Source organism: Nilaparvata lugens, chromosome 4 (genome assembly GCF_014356525.2).
Source record: "Nilaparvata lugens isolate BPH chromosome 4, ASM1435652v1, whole genome shotgun sequence".
Taxonomy (NCBI): Eukaryota; Metazoa; Arthropoda; class Insecta; order Hemiptera; family Delphacidae; genus Nilaparvata; species Nilaparvata lugens.
In genome coordinates this window covers 18266940-18289911 of record NC_052507.1, presented here as the reverse complement: position 1 = coordinate 18289911, position 22972 = coordinate 18266940, and the positions used below count along the sequence as shown (strand labels likewise).

Sequence of the window (22972 nt, the reverse complement as noted above, 5' to 3'; positions counted from 1 at the left end):
ATCATAATATATAAAAGCTAGCTCGTCGAAAGGTTGTTTAAATATTAAAAAGTAATATCAAAACTTGCGCAAGTATTAAACGAAAAGGGAATCATTTTTAAGAAACATTTATGAGACTCACTATTAAATATGCACAGAAGGAATATCTATTAATATTTGATTTATTATAATTTCATGCTCATTCATATATCTTTTGTCAGTAGCTTATTAGATTTTCACAAAGCTCATGTTCATAAGATAAATTGATTTATCTAATTTCCACCAGAGGCCGAACCCAAGCCCTGAGAAACATATATGTATTTTGAGATCTATAATTTATATTTAATTTTTTATATTAATTTGAAAAGAAAATTCATTAAGTTTTATTTGACAAGCAACAGCAAGTTGATAACTGAGCTGTATAGTTTGAAAATATATATTTGCTGATTATAGAAGCACATGGTAATATCTCGTGCTAAGAAACAAAGTTGTGAGCTACTTGTGATATTTTTTGATATATATCTATTCTCATATTATTTTTATATTTGTTGCTCTATATTTTCTATTTATTGCTCGTTGATTTCTTCATGTAATTATATGTTTTTTATGATCATTGAATGGTGTGCTTTTCATTTATTATCCTATCTCCATGCATGATCAATCTTGTTATATTCTATTTTATTATTATTATTATTGACCTATTATTAAAATTATCAACCAACTGTATTCTTCACCAAATAAGTTGGATCAATCAGCGATATACAGCAGTGATTATTAAATCTTTGGAAATAATACGTTCCTGAGATTTATCTAAATTATCCAGGACCAGCATATCTGATTTGAAAAAACTCAAAGGTCATAGTATTAAGTTGCAGCAATATAAATTAATAGAATTTATAAGGTATTCTGATAGAGTGTCGCCTTTGATTCCGCTGGGTATCGTTTTTTATTGCTGACCACTTTGGCGAATGGTGGCGGACGGCATTGGTGGCGATACCGCATCGTTCAGTACGATAATCAGAGCTTTATATCTGTCTATCTCTTCTGCATCTATATTCGTGGAGTACACCAAATCAGTCACAAAAACTGTGAACTGTTGAAGCGGCCGACGTTTGCAGCCAGCAAAAGCAGAGAACTGTTTGAGCTCCTAGAAGAGCTGGTAAGAAATTAGTGGTATTTTTCTTTCAGGGGCCACAAAAAATATAAAATATATTCAAAAATCTTTGCTCTACCGACTGCGGCCAAGCAGGGCACATGTGACGGCAAAAATAACGTGACAAAGTTTTATTGCAAAATCACTGGTTAGGATCAATGATCAATAATAGCATAACGCAAAAAAATGTTTCAAAAGGTTAGGTTTTGCTTTGAATAGACCTACAAAGCAATCAGAACGTATTTTCACCAAATAATAATTATATTTTGTTACAAAATAGTTTGGAGAGCATGCTCACTAAAATTAGCTCGCTTCAATCTCCTGGTCTGCTATAATGCCAACAATACAACAGTAAAATATTGAGAATTCCCCTCATTATTATTTCTTCAAGTACTGGACTCAAATAAGTCGAGAACTTAATATGCCCTGGAGTTTAGAAGACTACCGAGACTAAGAAAGTCGATTTAGACCCAAGCGCTTGTTTTGGTCCTGGACTCTGTAAGTCCAGAACTTATAAATCCCGAGCTCGGAAGCCGGCCCTTATCACTCCATGATGCTTCCCAAACTTCTGCTGGATGGAATTTATTATCTTCCACTGTGAGTTTTCCATCTCTTTTACAGTTTTAAATATCATTCAGAGGTTATCCTTCAAAATTCAATTATTATAAAACCGGTGATCAACACTATCACCATGTTAATAGAATTAACGAGAAGTAAGCGTGGAGAAGAGAGATGAAAAAGTGAGCGTAACTAATACTAGCTTCAGTTTTTAGAATCAACTTGTTATGACTTTTCAATTCCGCTTACATCCCAGTTCCTGGGAATTAACACACGTTCTATAGTTCAACATCCACTTCCCTTGAGATTACTTTTCAATCTTGTGTCAACATTCCCCGAATTCTGAGATCCTTTCTCACTTCCTGACAGATTAGCGGATTAAAACTCAATTTTGCTGGAAGGATAATGCATGTACAACGTGGCCAATTTTATCGGAAATTTACTCGTCTCGAGCGAAAAGAGCAAGGAATTTCATCTCACAGTATCAGGAAAACCTACTAATCCGTTTTTTTCACCATTGATCTGGTAATAGTTGGAATTTCCAGCGAGAAATTCAAATTGGATTTTTTTTCCAGAGTATTGACTTGGAAATCCATGTTCCACCCCAGTGGAAATTCAGGTTCAGATATTTCAAAAAGTAATATGTTTTCATTGGATATTACCTTTTCTTGGAATCCCTACACAAAGGAATGTTTGTTATGTTGTTCGTTAAGATTTGTGCTTACATGCCAGAATAATAATCATCAGATCTCATCAGTTTGATAATAGAATGTTGTTGCGTAGTGATTGAAAGTTCAAGTTGAGTATAAAGATACTTATTGATCTCAAATTTCAATTTTTCGAAGATAATCCATGATAGTCCTCAATAATATTGTTACAGCTCCTATTCTGTTTATTTCCCATGATTATTGAAATCCCAGTATTCTCTCTCTTGTGTAGAAAGACACACTCAATCCATGAAGTTTCAATGGTTTAGATTACCGTACTCTTCAACATTTATTTCAACAGAATCTGAGGGATTTCTGAATAAAAAAATCTGGTGTGGTACACTCACACAACTTTCCTTGCTCATTGAACTATTTAACATTTTACATCTATTTTCGCTTAAAAACCTTTCCCCTTATTTTGATCAAATATTTCTCTTGTAAAAAAAACATCCACGGAACAAAGTGCCCGTTTTATAACCCTACCTTAAAATTTCCAATATAGTTCGCTAAATAAACCTAAGCCTCAATATCAAACGAGAATAATTTAGGAGAAAAACATAATGACGATTGACGGCAACATATTTGCAACTACGATCAAACTACTGTATATCTATATATATAAAAGCGAAATGGCACTCACTCACTGACTGACTCACTCACTCACTCACTCACTCACTCACTCACTCACTCACTCGCATAACTAAAAATCTACCGGACCAAAAACGTTCAAATTTGGTAGGTATGTTCAGTTGGCCCTTTAGAGGCGCACTAAGAAATCTTTTGGCAATATTTCAACTCTAAGGGTTGTTTTTAAGGGTTTAAAGTTCGTCTTTTAGCATGTATATTCTTCTTCTCCCAATCTCTTAATTATAATTGAAATTTCCATATCATATATCATATGTTACTATAGAACTATAATCTAGATAGAGTACCTCTTCGAAACAGTTGTTAACTGGCAACTAAATTAATAATTTTGTAAGGTTGGCATTAAGTTGAGTTGACTTTGTTAGGTTGGCACCAAGTTGAAGATTTAAATGCATTTATCGCGGAAAAATTGATTGGGCACTGCTACTTCAATCCTGAGAATGTTATATCACTAGCAGTGAGGCTCGCTTCGCTCGCCATATCCGTCTGGACCCCCGACTGGATTGTCCTAATATATGATAAAATGCCCAAATGGAAAATGCAGGCGAGCGAAGCGAGCCTGTTGATCTCATTCCTGGATGATCCAGTCGGGGGTCCAGGGGGCGGAGCCCCCTGGCTAGACGGATATGGCGAGCGAAGCGAGCCTGACGGCTAGTGTGTATATACAATTGTTTTCAGAGTACTTTTTCCTTTATGTAAATATTGTGAAATTCGATGTTTTTTTTTGAAATTCGTCAAAACAGCTGTTCTACAGATGAAATATCTTGACTATGACTGTGTTCTTTTTATAAACTGCTCTACCTACCCACGGTATATGGAAGAAGAAAAAGTAAAAACCGTGTTCCTACCTACCTCATGCACGAGAAGGAGGTTACAAAGTCCATTTCTCAAGGATTGGGTGGACCCCCATTAGTACCCCAGGAAAAAGACTCATGTCAGTTGATAGAGCTAATAAATAACTATACAGGGTATGGATTTGAAAAAAATCGTTAGAGCCGTTTTTGAGAAAATCGTGAAAAACATGGTTTTTTAGTAACTGTCATTTTTCTCATGAATATTACGGAGCTCCTGCAATTTTCACAGAAATGAGACTCATGTCAGTTGATAGGGCTTATAAATAGCTATCCATGGTATAAATTTGAAGAGAATCGTTAGAGCCGTTTTCGAGAAAACCGTGAAAAACATGGCTTTTTAGTCATTATCCGCCATTTTTCTCAAGAATATTACGGAGCTCCTGAAATTTTCCCAGAAATGAAACTCATGCCAGTTGATAGGGCTTATGAATAGCTATCCATGGTATAAATGTGAAGAAAATCGTTAGAGCCATTTTCGAGAAAAACATGGTTTTTTAGTAATTATCCGCCATTTTTTCCGCCATCTTGAATTGAATTTTATTGAATTTCTTATTGTCGGGTCCTCATGGTATAAGGACCTTAAGTTTAAAATTTCAAGTCAATCGGTTAATTAGGAATGGAGTTATCGTGTTCACAGACATACACACACACACACATACATACACACACATACACACACACACACACACACATACACACACACACAGACCAATACCCAAAAATCATGTTTTTGGACTCAGGGGACCTTGAAACGTATAGAAAACTTGAAATTGGGGTACCTTAATTTTTTTGGAAAGCAATACTTTCCTTACCTATGGTAATAGGGCAAGGAAAGTAAAAATCTGGTGTGGTACACTCACACTACTTTCCTTGCTCATTGATGTATAAGCCTCATTCTTGAACAAGGATAATCTAGGGGAATAACATTATGCCGATTGGCGGCTTAATAATTTTATTAAAACTACGATTATACTATTGTTATTGTTTTCAGAGTACATTTTCCTTTGTTTGAATTATGAAATTCAAGGATTTTTTAAAAGTTGTCAAAACAGCTGTTCTACAAATAAAATATCGACGTGTGTTCTTTTGAATAAACAGCTCTACCCACCTACCTCAAGCACGAGAAGGAGGTTACAAAGTAAATTTCTCAAGAATGAGGTGGACCCCCTGTTAGTTTCTCAGGAAGGAAACTCATGCTTGTTTATAGAGCTGATATATAACTATACAGGGTATAAATTTGAAAAAAATCGGTCAAGTCATTTTTGAGAAAATCGTGAAAAACATGTTTTTATTTTGCGATTATCCGCCATTTTTCTCAAGAATATTACGGAGCTCCTGCAATTTTCCAAGAAATGAGACTCATGTCAGTTGATAGGGCTTATAAATAGCTATCCATGGTAAAAATTTGAAGAAAATCGTTAGAGCCGTTTTCGAGAAAACCGTGAAAAACATGGTTTTTTAGTGATTATTCGCCATTTTTCTCAAGAATATTACGGAGCTCCTGCAATTTTCCCAGAAATGAGACTCAAGTCAGTTGATAGGGCTTATAAATCTAGGGTATAAATTTGAAGAAAATCGTTAGAGCCGTTTTCGAGAAAACCGTGAATAACATGGTTTTTTAGTGATTATCCGCCATTTTTCACAAAAATATTACGGAGCTCCTGCAATTTTCCCAGAAATGAGACTCATGTCAGTTGATAGGGCTTATAAATAGCTATCCATGGTATAAATTTGAAGAAAATCGTTAGAGCCGTTTTCGAGAAAACCGTGAAAAACATGGTTTTTTAGTAATTATCCGCCATTTTTTCCGCCATCTTGAAGTGAATTTTATTGAATTTCTTATTGTCGGGTCCTCATGGTATAAGGACCTTAAGTTTAAAATTTCAAGTCAATCGGTTGATTAGGAATGGAGTTATCGTGTTCACAGACATACACACATACACACATACACACACACACATACACACACACACACACACACACACACACACACACACACACACACACACACACACACACCACACACACACACACAGACCAACACCCAAAATCATGTTTTTGGACTCAGGGGACCTTGAAACGTATAGAAAACTTGAAATTTGGGTACCTTAATTTTTTTTGGAAAGCAATACTTTCCTTACCTATGGTAGTAGGGCAAGGAAAGTAAAAATGAGCAGAATTGAACAGGTCTGAACATGAATTGATTCAATAATTTATTCAAATTGAACTGTTCCATCTTTTATTTCAAATTTGCTATTAATGATAAAGGCTGAATGATATATTGCTAGAAGAAATTGATCTCCAACTATTAGAATGTCAAAAAATGAGATTAATTCAGTCCCATGAGAGTGGATTTATAAGTTTATACGACTCAAGGTATGTCTTAATAAATAATTATGATTGATCTGATCCCTCTCTAACGCTATAAGCTTATTGTTCCTAAACTTCCATCATATGGAAACATTGACAGAAGGATAAAATGGCGGTGAAAATCTTCAAACTGTGTTTCAGAGGATGGTACTTGTTAAGCCAGTGAATATTGATTTCAGTAAGAACTGTACAATGGCTTTGTTGTACAATTCAATACTATTTCATCACTTTTGAAAATTATATAATTTGATTTTAAATATTTGGAATAACCTCTCCAAATGCGCGTGATGGTACTTTTAAAAAATAATTATCAAGCGAAGAATTGCAAATAGTCGAGTATTGAAGACTTGAGGGTATAAAGTTACATATTTACAGAAGCAGATAAAGAAATAGGCCAGAAGGGCAAAAACAGCGCTGAACAAAGTTAATAAAAGAAGAATGTCGAGCGGTGTTCATTTTCTGGATTGTCTCTTTTCTAATTAAGTTGCAGAAGAAACTGGTGGGGTGATGGGTGGGGGAGAGAGACAAGATATAGACGAGACGAATCTTGGTGCAAGTGTGTATGTGTGTGTGTTTGGTGAAAGAGAGATGATTCGATAAGACCAGAAAGGGGAAATGAGAGTGTTAAGGGTGTCCAGAAGAGGCATCCCGGGAGGTGTACTTCTGGAGGGCCACTGAGACGACACAAACTGGGAAATTTCTGACGATTTTCCGGACGCATGCGCGGATTTCCCAGCGGCTGGCGCCAAGTAGGAAAGTTGTGGCAGTGAGCGTTCGGCTGCTGATCACTAAGCGTCCCGACACTTCCGGATCCTCCGTACGCGTCCGCGGCTCAGGAGACCTGTTGATAGCGATTGTCGGCCACCTTTTGTGATCGTTGCGACATCTCTCCGAAACGAACGCGAACCCTGATGACTCAATAAATTTCGGACTAAAACATTCGTCGATAATAATTGAACAGCTGCTGCCATGGCCTTGAAGAGCGGCTGGATTGTTATCCTGGTTGCCGTTCATCTCTTCGTCTATCAAGGTACCAACCTGGAACATTTTTTTAATCAATCTGATATCAATATTTTTCAGCTTGAAATCATCATTCAGGTTCACAACTATCCAGTTCCACTAACAAATGGAGAATCCGTTCGAAAAATCAACATTTATTCGAACAATCAATCAACCCTTTCACGAATAAATGCTTGTACCAATGTCTTTTCAAATGAATTCACAGGGAATGACAAGAAATTATGATCTTGAGTGAAGAAGTAGCTCTAAAAACTTCGGAATATGTATGAGATTCAATATCTGGGTTGCACAGAGTCAATCAGCTTGAGAGGCTTCATTCAATATCAATGTATCTATCAATAGTCTCAAATGGTTGATGCTCATACTTAAAAAATGATTGTCACTCATTCTACTATAGTTACTTCAATTTGAATAACAAAGATTAACATGATCGAGAATCTCTTACCGTTTTTAAACGTATCTTGAGTAAAATTACATAGATAATGTTCTATTATTCAGTAAGTTTTTCGATTGAAATATGTGTAAGTAATCTGAAGCATTATCTCAGGTGAATATTCAGCTCACAAGATTTGAATGGTCAAAGGATAAAACGTCAAAGTTTGATTGATTTCATACGATAGGCGCTCCCTCATTATTTATTGTATTCCATCAAACCAATTCCCAATCATTCTGTTGATTTTTCGAGAAGTTTCATAATGATAACTTGAAATTTACATTGCTCTCGCAAAATTTGAAGTGTAACAAAGAAGGAGAAGCTTATATTTATTTCTCTATTTATTATTTGCTGGGAACTATACCCACATCCTAGTCCTAGCCAAGGCCTTGCTAGTGGTGACGGGAACAATGATGATGGAATATGAGGGAGAATTCAGTTTTAGGTGAGTTCCAAATCAAATCTAGAACGTAATTTACAGCTTCTTCTTTTATCAAAACAAGTGGATACCTTTACGATGGGGTAATCAATATTCGTTTACGCTTCCACAGTTTTGCTCACAAGCTTCTTGCTTCTTGTAAAATTAAACTATTCCTTTTATTGTGAATGCGGATGATTCTTCAAACCGATTCTTTGATAACACAACCACATCAATCACAGATCATCAAGATTGTGAAATGTGGAATACAATAATAATCGATGAATAGAATTCAATATTTATTACCTTTTCAATTTTATTCCGTTAGAAACGATGCCATTATCAAGTTGAGTAATTAATAATAGCCCTGGAATGCACCAATATGGATGTTATATGAAACAAAGGCTATACATTCAAAATTGACTCTAATATCTATTCTACCCTTTCTCAACTATGCTGTCTGAAAGCAATTATATAACATTTCTATAATATCTTTGAAGTTTAATGATCTCTTCATGTGGAATATATATATCACGATCATGATAAATCTATCGATTGCTATTTTTATGATCGGATTAGATTTTTTCTGTATATGTTGAAGTATAAAATGTATTGTGTACAAGTGTTAACAAAACATGCTACTGGCTGGTTTTCCAACGCTATTTGGGGCTCTTGAATTAGAATGAAAGTTTCAGAATAGAATGGTTACACGATTGGGATACGGAAAATTACGCTCATTACGTGAATAATGTGTCATTTCTATACATAAACTTCACACTGTGGGTGAGCTTTGGCTAAGATCCAAGTAATAACCAGATGCCTGGTTTCATCCATTTAGAAATAATAAATTCACGCTCAAAAATCGGCATTGTGAAATACATTTCTTTCTAGTGTACAAAATTCAATATTACCAATCGGACTAAATTTCTGTTAAACTGCTCTTGAATGAGAGAGACACTCAACAGCTAGCTGCTTCATTCGCTTTGACACTATTGGAAATAAATTCACGAAAAAAAGCAGTAGCTTGAAATTTTCCTTGTTGGGAAGTATAGCAAACTTGAGGAAGATTCAACACTCAACACCGCTTACGCCAGAAAAAGTTGATGGGGAGAGACTGGAACAGGAAAAGAGCCAAAAAAATTCGCCATTGTGAGACTATATCCCGTGAACAGTATTTTGATGATTTTCCTCATTTCGTGAGATTAGATTCAATGGAAGTCTTATCTGGAGTTGTCTTCACTATACAGTCCGCTAAAGCTGAAAATCTTCAAATCTAAGTAGTGGCTGAAGTGTCTAAGCTCTGTTGTGTTTGAGTCGTGGGAACTAGAGTATTATTTATTGTCCACAAATCCAGGCAATTCATGCTCAACTTGAAAGAGCATACTTGGAGTTTATTGAAATCTTTCTCGTGCTCTGATAATTATCATTTGAAATTAGCTTCATAAGTGAGAAATATTTTCAATTTATCACGGAAGTTCTCAGGAAATACGACTGACTTCAGGCTCATGAAATGATTTATGAATCATGAAATGGCTTCAAAAACTATGGTACAATACCTAATTGACTTTCTGATTTGAAAATATTCAAAAGTCAAAGCCAGGAGAGACTCATAAAGTGCATTGATGATTTTTGGGTACTCAAAAGTTCAGCAGAGATATCATGAAATCGGCTCTGGACTCTGAAATGTTTGGAAATTTATATATCATACTGGCTGAGAGGTATCAATTTCATTCTGACTCCTCTACCGGAAATCCCCCTCATACAATTCACCATCCGTTTCATCGTAGTGTATGTCCTTTGAACCAAGTCATCATTCGCCTACACACAGCTTCTGCTTTCAAAGCAAATAAACCGATGAATTCAACTAATTCTCATCGCAATATTTCGGTGAGTCACTGAGGGCCCTTTTGATTCAACAATCCTGAGCCTATATACTGATGGTCATGATTCCCATTCCCATACCAGCGGCGCTTATCAGAATAGAAGATGAAAATGAATATTGATAAAAATAAATAATTATAAAATTGTTGATCAAATATCATTTATTCCCAACATAACAGTTGAACTGGTAATATCAGAAGATACTACCCCCCTTAATTCATTTCAGGTCAGATATCTCCAAAAAACCAATTTTGAAAGAATAAATTGTATCGAAAATACAACCTTAATCCTGACATCATAATTCTTAAGTTTATCAGAATTTCAATAAAGACCAATAATTTCCATTTGAGTCTCATTGATTCCTGATTTCGCATTCACAACAAGTAAAGGTCACTGATTTTTCAAGAAATTGAGCCATAATGAATGTTTCTAACAGTAGAAGTTGATTAATGGTGTCAGCTCCATCCTCTTATAAATTGTCAACAAATTCGAATGAAAATTAAATTATCGATCTGTATTGGAAAAATGTCTGTATTTGAGAAAATCAAGTACTGTTACTGTTATTATAGCACCCTATTACTGTTCACTTAAAAGCTCGCCCTCGTAGCTTATGTAGCACTGAACAAGTAACTGAGACTCCAGTTCACAGTACTTCATAGGACAATTCACTCAGAAGATATTCACTATTCTTATTTGCTTTTACTTCATTGAGCTCTATGTAAGCTGCGGTTTGAATTTGTTCGTGGCGTTAATTTCCTTCCAAATTTTGTTCTTGCTGATGATGATGCTCACATGAGCTCTAGGCTTGTGCGTGAGTAATAAGACAGATGATGATGTTGAGAAATGAGTGAACCTCAAGCAGTAGCAGGCGCATGGACCTTAACTTATCCTATCGATAGCTCATCTATGAAACATAGCTCAGCGACTATAAAACCAAATCGCATCATGGTATTCATGATCACTGTTGCAACAACAGTTGTTTCTCATCTTCAAATTTATCAGTTCTAAGTCGCGGTTGTGGATTTGACTTCCCCTTTTCTGGTGTATATTACTTTTCAGAGCATGGATGTTTTTAAATTGAAAAATTGCTCGTATCACCTGCAAATAGAAAATCTAGAATAATTTTAAAATCATCCATGACATTTCAGAAGTGATTCCAGAAAATGATACCCCAACACGGTTATTCTCAACTCGCTTGCAGCTTTCAGCCCATTATTGTGGAGAATTATTCATAGAAAGTTCTTCGTCAAGAGATCTCTCAGAGCAATCAAAACAGTGTATCTGAAGCCGTGTCCACACTGAACAAATGTTCGACAAACATGTTTGTGGAAAAATTTTGGGCGAATTTTATTATGTTTGACAAACAATGTTTGCCCGTGGCCAGTGTGGTTCAAAAAAAAAAAAAAAATTGTAAGTGGAAAGAACAGGTTTTATGTTTTACAGTTTTCGAAACTTAAAATGTTTGGAAAAACAGTAATTTTTTGTTTGAGAAAGAATGATTGTCCAAACTTTTTAGAATGTTTGTCCCTGAGCTCCTCAACAAACATGTTTGCCGAACATGTATGACGAATAGTTCAGTGTGGACACGGCTTTAGAGTGTGTCTCGTTAGTGAAGGGGGAATATTTTTCAACTATGAGAGTATTATTCAGTCTCCAATGAATTGGAAAACCATTTCCTAGTCTATTTTGTTTGATAGTAGGGAGGAAAAGTAGTAGAATTTGCAACCGACGGCATAATCTTCAGTTGCCAACAATAGAAAAAACTTGTTGCAGTCTATCTTGTTGGTGGACAGGGCCGGAATTTTTTGCAATTGCAGGCAGGTCACAGTGTCAACCTCCAAGAAGAGATAGTTGAGTGGAAGAAGAAGACAGTAGGAGAAAGAAGAGCAGTAGCAGCAGCAATACAAGGCCTGATATAATCAATAGGATTGTCTTGTTTCGCCTGGCCGGCGCGCCGCTTGTGACCGAAGGACGAATTTTCGATAAATCTCCGCTGCCTTTCCCCGACTGACATCAGAACACAATTTCTTCCTCCTTTTTCTGCCGTTGTACCCCAATTACCTCGCCTCAGAATTTAATCAATTACAATCCAATCCTGCCGCCAATAGGCCGGGCGCAGAGAATCGTCACTAATCAATTGATTTATGGAATGAGTTTCGATGATGACAAACTTCTCTTGTTGCTCATTTCGCGTGTTAGGAAGTTTTCATACTCTCTATCACATCATACCTAAAACTAATTGAGCATTTCCGACAAATAGTGGAGAAAAAGTATGAAATATATCAATGTGGCTCATCTTTGATCATTATCACACAGAAGAAATCTTAAGGCTAATTTTCATCAAGAAATTGGGAATATTTTCAAAATAGTACAACTGCCAATAACTTTAAAGTTTTTAGTTAGTGGAACTCACTGTTTTACTGATGTCTGTTTCCGTTTCACAGACCATTTGAACTATCTCAAGGATAATACCAGAGGAGTGTCCAGTAGTAACAAACACTATTAAGTGAGCGTTGGGTAAACAAATATTGTTTCATACATATTTCTTGTAAAAAGTTTCTCGATTTAATAATTCCATCAATCGATGAATCAGCGTAATTCAGCGTAATTCCATGAGGAACAAAAACTTCTTCTAGAGAACAAGATATGGGCCTTCTTAATGAGGCTGTATAAGAAACGAGAACATTTTTTATAAAATGTAGTAAGATTAAGTTGTTATTTCTTGATATTTACTATCACAATAGAAATAATTTGTGGTTATTTCTATATAGGTTATATAGAAATAATAATATCTATCATGCCTCTGATCAGGCATCGTCCGAAGCCATTATTTTTCATCCCCCATGTCACCATTCCATTATAGAAGTTTTCCTTCTCATGTCTAAAAATTTCCAACATTACCTATTTCAATATTGTCAACTTGGAAAATCTCCATCTATAAAAGCATTCTATTAGTTTTTCTCCAAGATTTTTGAAAACAAAAATAAATTTATAAGATATAATAAATGTATGAAATCACTTATTATTACTGGGTTACCCATTATTTCTGGATTTATTTCGAATACACCTGAAAAAAAAACACCAACTGTGATGACCAGTTGAAAATGTATTTTAAACTTAAAGATTTCATTTCCACATGAACTCTTATTTCCACGTAATTTTTAACGAATTTCAGTCTCATAATAAAAATATAAGTGACCAAAAATTGGGTGCTCTGACAAGTGAGATCAGCTCACCTATGTCACCATACTTTCTCCATAGAACTCGAGCTCAACATCATAGAATAGGTACATAGTGAATTCGGTATCAAATGGCACACTTCTGTCTGTCTGTCCATTTGCATAAACAACATCTCTCATTCTGTTTTTCCAGCGAGTATCACATGAAATATAAACGACTGTAACATGCTTTCTGGTACACGCATCACGTGCAAAGCAGGCTCACACCTACTTATGTTCATTTTTTTCTCACTCGCCGCACCAAACTCGATTTACTTTCGCACTGTCCTCGAGTCAGCACTCGAATGCATTAAAATGTGATGAATACTCTCATATGTAAGCTATCTCCACGCTATTTCTATTTCCATTCCTGCTTATCATCTTCAATTCATCTATTTTTCATCTCAGTTTCTTTTTCTCCTCTATTACTATTATCTCATCATATGAAATATTCTTCTTCCTGTCTTAATCCAATTAATCACATTCATTCATGTTAATTTCCTACACCATGAATATGATTGAGAGAGGAAAATGATACTCTTCCAAGACTTCCAATTCCTCGAATTTCATGAAACCTAATAATGAATAATACATTTTGTGCTATTTTCCACCCTTTCACATTACTTTCTCTTGTATCAACAATCTCAATTAATATAACATTCATCCACAATCACATCTATTGAGATTATCATCTTGGCTGGCTATGACTCAACCTTTTACGTTGGTTAACATGAGAATGTAGTGACGCTAATTTCTTGTTTGAACTGATATTTTCACTTTGCCTCGTTTGTTTCTGCATGAAGAGTAATTGTCAAGGGAATACTAATCAATTCCCATATCAGTGATATTTTAATTTAAAATGAATTGATCTCTTATAATATTTATAAGAGGACGTGAATAGTGGAATTTGAAAGTTATATTTATGACCTCAATTATATAAATGTTATGAAAATAATGTAGAATAACAATTATTCATAAATTGATCATATTTAAAAGCATGATGGAACTCAGTTTTTCTCCAGAATGATGATTTCCAAGTGGTTTATTTGAATAATGAATTTGAATTAGAATATTCTCCTGTATAATTGAGATTGACAGATTCCAGATTCTCAAGATTCCTGTAGTGAACCACACCCGAAATCCACAGAGCATGTTGATTGAATAATCCTAACCTCTCCAGATGAAGATTATCTTCAATTCAGGACAATTTTTATTTTCTGGAGAGAAAACTTCGATAGGGGATAGCGAGGAATTTCATTAGGTGGCCTTTAATAAAAAAGTTGAATCTCAAAGGGAGTGGAGACCATTCGACTTTCATGATAATATCGCGCCATAAAAGGTTTTCAGACTCGTTTGCAATCCATTGCTTCTCCAGAGAGTATTCATTACTTTGTAGGTTGCGTACTGCTGCAAAGATGAGAAACCTGAAGCTCGGTTTTTACGTTCCTCGCGGATAAATTATCAATCATTAATGACAATAAATTTTGAGAGAAAATTCTGACCGATATCTGTTGAATGTCATTCAAATGGATTCTTATCAATTTTTTCAATACACAATGCTTTTTATATTCGTAGTTGGTGATTTATGATTTATATAGTCGTATATCTCAATCTGAATTTATTCTACTATAATATTTGAGATCAATAAGTTGCAATATAAGAGCTGTGAGGAGTAAGAAGAGACAAACACAGGATATAGTTTCCCAATAAAATTGAAAAGATTTCATGAAATTTGTCAGATATGTTCCTTTTTGAATTTCGCGTCGACGTATACATAAGGTTTTTTGAAATTTTGCATTTTGAGGATAATACAAAAGGAAAAGGAGACTCCTTTCTCCTCCTTCGAGCGCCAATATTACCGTAAAAAATCAGACTAGAATCATTCATCATAAGTCAGCTGTCGAGTGGATTATAAATTGCATGCAATTCAATATATCAATGTAACTTGGTGAAAAAACAGCTGTTGTGTGATCTATTAATTGCATGCAGTGAGGCATGCAATTGATAACTTGAAGTAGTAGCATAGTATTTTCTCCCGACTTTTCTCTGCTATCAACTCGGTAAGTTTTTGATTATAGTAGCATAGCTGTTCACATCTAATTATTAGCATTGTCGAAACAACAACCCAAACAACCATTAGTTGTTTATACACCGATATCTCGCCGACACGACAGGACAGGACAGAATCTACTCTGATGGACAGTATTAGAGGAGACTGTAGTTTATAACTGCGCGAGGTCTACTGTTCACAGAACTACTAGTCAAGATTAAAGTCAAATAATTGAGACTCTTTGGCATTATAACCTGGAGAAACCATTTCGTTTCGTGGTTTAACATGCAGTTGTTATCCTCAATTTTTATTTATTCAATTTGCTTGTTCATTGAGGTATACTTAAAATAAAAGTCTGTAACCTATTCATGATTGTCATTTGAAAATTTGCTTAAGCCTGAACTGGCATCGGTAATTGGTGAAACTGTGCTGACCGCATTCAACGCCACAACCCACTTATCATTCGGCTGCAATGTTTATCAGTATAAACGCGCGCCTGACTAAGTACAGCGCGATATTGCCGATATTGCAATCCAGCACATTAGGCTCGTATGCTTCACATGTCGTTCCAACTGAGCGCGGTGTATTTTGTTTCATTGCCGATGGAAATCGACGCCACTAATTGGATTTCCAGCCATGGTGTACAGTACTTCTACCCCCCAACCCCATCCATAGCACATTTTCAAATCAACTCGGTTGAGATTCTATTATTCCATTACTTGTCTGCAGGAATTCACCTCAATTTATAGTAGTTGGTTGCGTTCTATGTGATTAGAGAAATCATTGTGGATGAATATTAGTTTTTGAGATTCAGAGATTATAATTCCAATCTTTTCAAACAGTGTTGGTGAAATCAATAATTGATATGAACATGAACTTGGGCATCGTCATAATACGAATGAAGTATGATATTATATTGAATTAGGTATTTTTGAGATTCAGTATTGGGAAAATTTTAATAGAGAGATGGGGCATTTATCGAGAAGCAAAACTAAGCTAGTTAATAGATTAAGTAAGTTTCAAACAGCAATGTTCATCCTCAGAACCTTCATCAAGGCATATCAAATTCAATTTTACATTTGAATAATACAATGTTCGTTCTCAAGGAACGTTTTTCTGCAGCATTTCAATAACGATATTTCTCGCATGTGGAGTAAATAATCCACACGAACATGTTTGTTCTTGATAATCTAGCAAGTTTTTCGCTGTAAACTGTCACGTGAATGCTTCCAAGCTACCCTTACTCATAATTCACAGTGAGATTGAGAATCAACGTGATACTTTCGAGAAAGAGTATAACAGAGAGGACTCTAAAGTGAAAATGTAACCACTGATGTCTGTTTCATGAGAACTAAGAAGTCCTATAAGAAAGAAAAAGATAAATTTAATATGCTCATACACTAGAATTGGAGTCATCTAGCTCAAATATAACAAGAGAAGACTGTTTCTATGGTTGCTTTTGGCAACCAGGTGACTGCTAAATTTGAAAAATATGTACATAGTTGAGGATGTTTTCTAAACAAGTTCAATTGCCGTCAATTTTTCTATTATTATTTATTCAAATTGCACATATTTTATGAAAACCTTCAATAATAGAGGTCGATTTGCATTAAAAAGCCTCATAGTTCTTCCTCAAGTCATCACTTGCTCAATTTCATCACTCTTATTTGGTAGCTATTATCACTCTAAAATAGTCTCAAAGAAAAATTGGAAAATAATATATTTTCTAGTGACTAGTGATTGAGTAAATTAATCAAACTCTTCAACATAAAAGAATAATTCACTATGTTGGGAAAAATTGTGTGTTTGTTTGAACTAAAGTAGGCATTGCTGTGCTACTGCACAACTTATGTTGTGCTATTGCATCTGTGCTACTGCACAACTTTTGAACAGCTATTATGTTTGTTCAATCTTTCATTTTTTATTTTTAATCACTAAATTAATAAAATAATATCATTAATATGAAAAAATTACGTTTATTTGCAATTATGTCAAGCAATGGTTATCATGAGTTGGAAAAAGCTTTTTTTCAAACACATTAACAACATTTTATAATGAAAGAAAATTTATTGTATTGATTTATGTAGTTGTTCTGAACAAAAATCACAACTGAAGTCATCTGTCCCTTTCTTTTACATGTACATAAAAAAAGGAAATTAATTTTTACTATCTGAGTCACTCTAAGGATATAATAGTCTTCATAGTATCATCCGTAAAAACGTAGGGTGATACAACGATGTTTAAAAACATAGATGTTTGAAAACATCGATGGTTACTGTTCGATGTTTTTCACTTATCGATGTTTAAGGTGGAAAACATCGATGTTCAAAACATCGATGTTTTGCCTTTCGATACCCATCCCTAGTAGAAATACATCGCGTTACGCCAAACCAATTCAACTCCTCGTGAATGAGGAATATGAGGAATACGCATAGAAAATACAGCGACATGAGATCTTCCGTAAGAACGTTTTGTTTAGAATCATCGTTTCCACATTTACCGGTATCTTGCCGACACGACACCCAGAATGTCATCAGATCGGCTAATTCTCACCAAAAGCTGTTTCTCAGTCAATCGGATAACATACCAATCGACTGTGTTGGGAAGAAATCGTTGAAAAGGCCCAATTTCTCGGTTTTCAGTGGATTCAACTATCAGAAGTAATCTGTAATATCACTGATAAAACGTCTCGGATTGAACTTCCAAATTCATTTTCATCTTTCCATTAAACAACTAAGGAGTTCTTAATCAAATGGAAAGTCTGTTCCAAGAAATACTGTAACGTATTTCCCTCCCAATATCTTATTCATTGCGACCTTGGAACATTAATAAACATTAAAACATAAATGAAACATTTAATATTCAATTCTGTGCAAAATATTAACGTTTCTTGGAAATGTAATGAACGTTGTTTGCTGGCTTCTTATCTGCCAGTAACAATAGTGATATCTCATTCCTACAATAAAATCTGACAAAAAGCACGTCGTAAGCAATAGATATTGTTATGGGGTAACGAGTTCTCCAGAAATTTCAATACCGTGTTTTCTCATCAATATTGTAAGGGAAAATTCAGTGTGAAAATGCACTTGCAATATTTTACTTAGTGATGAGCTGAGTCAAACTTATAGTAGCCTACAAGTAAAGTAAGATAAGATCTGTAAATTGTCATATTATTTGACTGAAGCCAGACGCATCAGAAAGATCTATCTCTGTGGAAGCTCGGAAATGGGATCCTTTTCCGAGAACGAAACTGCGTTTATTAAATTTCTTTTGTCCTCTGCCTGTTTCTAAAGAACAAAATAACTCAATTTTTGTAGTGTTCATCGGAAATGTTTTTTCTACATCTTCACAACAGTTTGTAGGAATCCGCGCCAAATTTAATCCAGAATCAGTCGTCTGCATGGTACAGATAAATAACTCTGAACAGTGAAAAGTCATTAGAGGCTCATTAATTCAGGGTGGGTCGTAAATCATCGGACCCCGTTCCTGTTTCTTAGTCCTGTTTTCCCTACATTTAACGTAAGAATATCATTTGTAACGTTCTCCAAACAGCAGAACGGGAATTAATTGCCAGTTGCAATAATTAAGCGATTTCTCAGTGTGATCTATGGAACAAAAAGACAATCTTACATGTTTATCAATCACATTCTTCCATTCCAAAACTAGATGATGACTAGTGTATGATGCCGTACAAGTGGTAGAAGCTATCAAGGTTTTGGTTTTGTCTTGTGATGATTTCATGATATGGATGACTATGGTACTATTTCCTCGAGAAAAGTGATATCTTGATCGCAAAAAAATGTATTCCACCTGATTTTATGCAATGAAAGATCAATTTCTCCAATTTCCATGTATTTGGCAATTATTATGAAGATATGCTGCCAGGGTTTTATACTTTAATACTAAGAACATGCAGTCCTCCATAAGTATGATATTATACAACATAATTCGACAGCTACTAAACATGTTGGAGAGAAACAAACAAACTCAATCAACAAAACAGATTTCTAGAAATAACTAATTTATTACATTGCTTTGACATCTTGAATATTCAAGCTCATACTATCTAAGCAACTAAAGATTACCATTGTAACACAGATCCACTCTTTATCACGGCCTCACGGGCTATAACTTATATAATTCTATTCATAGCACGTCCTATCACAGACATGGTAGTATAATAAAACTATAGATGTTATAGTTCATTTTAAGTTTTCATTGTTTCCAGAGCATGGTATGTACAATAACCGTGCCAGATGATTATGTTGCTTCTGTTGTCGATTCAGTTCGAACTGTTGCCTCATCACCTGCAAATTGATGACAGAGAATGATAATTAAATTCAATTTAAAGAAAATATAGCATGGTGTATGAGTGCATAGTACCTCTAATGAGACGTTATCTAACATTCTATATTCTAATAAGAAGTTATCAGAGGTGGCTCTGATGACAGTCAAAATAAAACTGAGGGTCTGGAAAAATGTTCCCAAGTTCAATAAGTGACTCGACAGAACGCTCTCGGGGTTTTGAGAGCTTATTAAGTCGGCAAATATCCTACTGATTTGTTCCTTTGTTTTGGGTTGAGGGCTGAAGGGTTACGATGCGCTCGGCTGGTCGCCGGAAAGAAGGAAAAACTTTATTCGAGGTTCTCGCTCCATTTGCGTTGCTTCCTGTTTGCTTTGCTCGGGCTCATAAATCGCCGCTTGCCAACCAGCTAATGGGAGGTCTGGCTCATTTGCGCGTTCATTTCCAGTCACGTGCCACTTTCACTGCCTCCAGCCACCAGGGCATCAAGCGAACCAAACAAAAGCGATTTGAATCTTTGAAAATGAGGAGGTAACGCGCCTTCAATCCTCGTCTTTAATCGTGTCCAAAACCACGAATTTACGTCTGAAACGCGTCTCCAATCCACGTTTCGATTCTAGGTGATTTGCTCAAATCTAGACTGTATAATTTTCCCAGCAACTCATTTAGGCCTACTCATTGAGTATTCAATAATGGTAGGCTTTTTCTTGGCCAGAAAAATGATGCTTATCAGTCTGAAGACAAGCTAGCAATTTATCATTATATAAAAAAAACGATTGATCAGAAAACAAATTTTAAACCTGAAAGTAATTTATTAAGATTTGTTCAAAATGGAATAACAATCAGAGCAAATGATACTAAAGAGATTCTTCTTCAGTAGAATACTTCGAGCTGATCATGTATTGTTATTCTAATTTACAAATAATTTGCTCATCATACTGTAAAGAAATATGATATTGCTCAAAACGATGTTCAAAAGAGTAAATTGAGTTTCTGACAATGGAGGAATAATAACTGAATACTCAAGTGACATGTTCCCAGAGAGTTTGTTTTAACTCATGGAATTTTTCAACAACATTGGAAGAAAATATTGAAATATGTATTACACGAGCAAAAACTGATGTGGGCTTCACCTAGCACAAATATGAAAACTACCAAATCTCTTTTGTATCGAAATCATCTCCAGGAAATATAAATTAACTAAGCAGCAGTCAGGACTGGATATAATATCCAAAAAATATCTTATTCCCTATAGATACAGTATAATATTATAGGATGTTATCCCCTACTCTACACATCCATATTACACCCAATTCCGATGACATCCAAAGACATTAAATTTTAATCAGAGTATTATTGACCAGTAGCTGATCATGCTCTAATAGGATCATGGTAAATGTAAACTTGATGTAATACCTGACTGACTAATGGAGCTGGAGAGATGGATTGTGTTCGTATCGCATCGGTGTAATGCAATCAGTGTTCTCTGATGATCTGTGTTCATGCTGCTCATTAGCAGTGTTTTATCACTAGAACAACAGATATTTTTATCACTTCTACAGATATTTTAAAGTAAATAAACTTTTATTGCGAATTGAACTCATTGAGAGTTGATAGCGTAGATTTCGATCGAAAATTTGACAGTACTTTTCAAGAATAAAACAAAAAACAGTTTACGAGCACTGAGCAGGTTGAGTTCAGTGATTGGGCCACCACCTAGCTGCATAGGGATACGTAATCAGAGGTTTTGTGGAAGATTTACTCTCCTGGACGAATTCTTGTCACTAAGCTACCTGCCTTGTCCAGAGGTTCACTTTAAGAATTATATGGAGAAGATTATGGGATAGATAAGAAGAGAATTTGAAAGAACAACATACTCTTGAATATAGGTTGCGTTGAAGCAACGCACTTTCCCTACTGATTAGTTCAATTAACTCGCTTCTTGGTACTATTATTAATCCAGGGCCTCTTGATACTACCAGTTGAAATAAGTGATTTAACAACTCGAAAATGGCAAAACTTGTCCTGTTTACAATAAACTCACCTCAGTTTCACCAATGCTCACATAGCGGAATGAATTCTGAAATACACTTTAATCATCATTTTTGTTGGAGATTCTCCCAAGATTTGAAAGAATAACTCAGAAACTCATGAAAATTATCAAACTTCTCATGTTCAATCATTTTCTCTTTTGTGCATCATTCGATTGAGATTCGCAGGGAAGGAAGTTCTCAGAACTTTTAAGAAATAATTGGCAGTTTAGCAGAATAGAGTTTTCTTTTTGTTTTCCTCGAGGCTGTGCTAGAGATTTAGAAGTTGAAAGTTCAAGAATTGTTCTCTCCTCAGAAACAGGAAAACTCAGAATAGCTCTTGTAGGCTGGCATATTGTTTGTTGATCTCGTGATCCTCCATTGAAATTTCAAGATTTTCTTGTATTTCTCAAAAACAAAAGTTTCAACCTTATTCAGTAGAATATAGGATGTAGAGGAATACTCGATAATACTATACAATTATACTTTCCTGGTTATAAAGGAAAGGCGCAACTTCATCCATAATATTCTTCTATCACGATGTCATCAAAGATATATTTATCTGGAACTTCTACAGTATTTCGGAACGATCATGATAATATTATTTTGATAGTGTGCGTTGAATATCCAGTCTTCATCTTTTCAATATATTTGAAAGAATGATACTGGTATGACTCTCTATAAATAATGCTAGAGCAATCATTCATCTTCTAACTTTACCATCAACAAAAGTTAATATCTTCAATAATTTATCGGCGAATAGAATTTCTGCGAATTTAAATGTAGATTATCTGGAAAATTCTTTATCTCTTAGATGAGAGGAAAATGATTAATCAATTTGAGTAATTGAAACCGATTCATTCTTTCCAGGTGAGTCATCCCACATCATCTTTGCATTAGAGGTAAGATTGTGAAATTGTGTGTGATTGTGAGTCTTAATTTCTCACAAGAAAACCCAATATTACTTTTTGAAACAAACATTATTTTTGGCAGTGATAGAATAGAATAGAATAGCTGCCTTTATTTTTACCTAGGAGGGCGGAGTTAGGGCGCAGCCGGCCCTCTCTTACACTCAACCCTCCAATACAACACTAAATAATTACTAGATTGAACAAATCAAATTCAGAAAAAAATATATACAATATTACAAACAAGGTGAATAAATATTATTAAAATACAAAAATAATAATCAATGGAGAAAAAAAATAACGAAACCTAAATTATAATTGAGATTTGAATAGAAATTGAAGAATAAAAACTGAAAAATAATACAATGTAACAAAAGAAGAAGTAGAAGTAGAAAAAAAAGAAGAAGAAGAAGAAGAAGAAGATAAAGAAGAAGGAGGAGGAGGA

The 22972-nt window shown here is 34.9% G+C and overlaps 1 protein-coding gene across 1 annotated transcript in view; it reads left to right on the top strand.

The window, feature by feature from the left end:
- Positions 1-7023: 7023 nt before the first annotated feature.
- The window catches only part of LOC111047959 (protein amalgam), a 193763-nt gene continuing 177814 nt past the window's right edge, over positions 7024-22972 (top strand). The window contains exon 1 of the mRNA XM_039426833.1: positions 7024-7296. Within this exon, the coding sequence (XP_039282767.1) occupies positions 7236-7296 (61 nt within the window). The 5' untranslated portion in view covers positions 7024-7235. The remainder of the gene's footprint in view (positions 7297-22972) is intronic.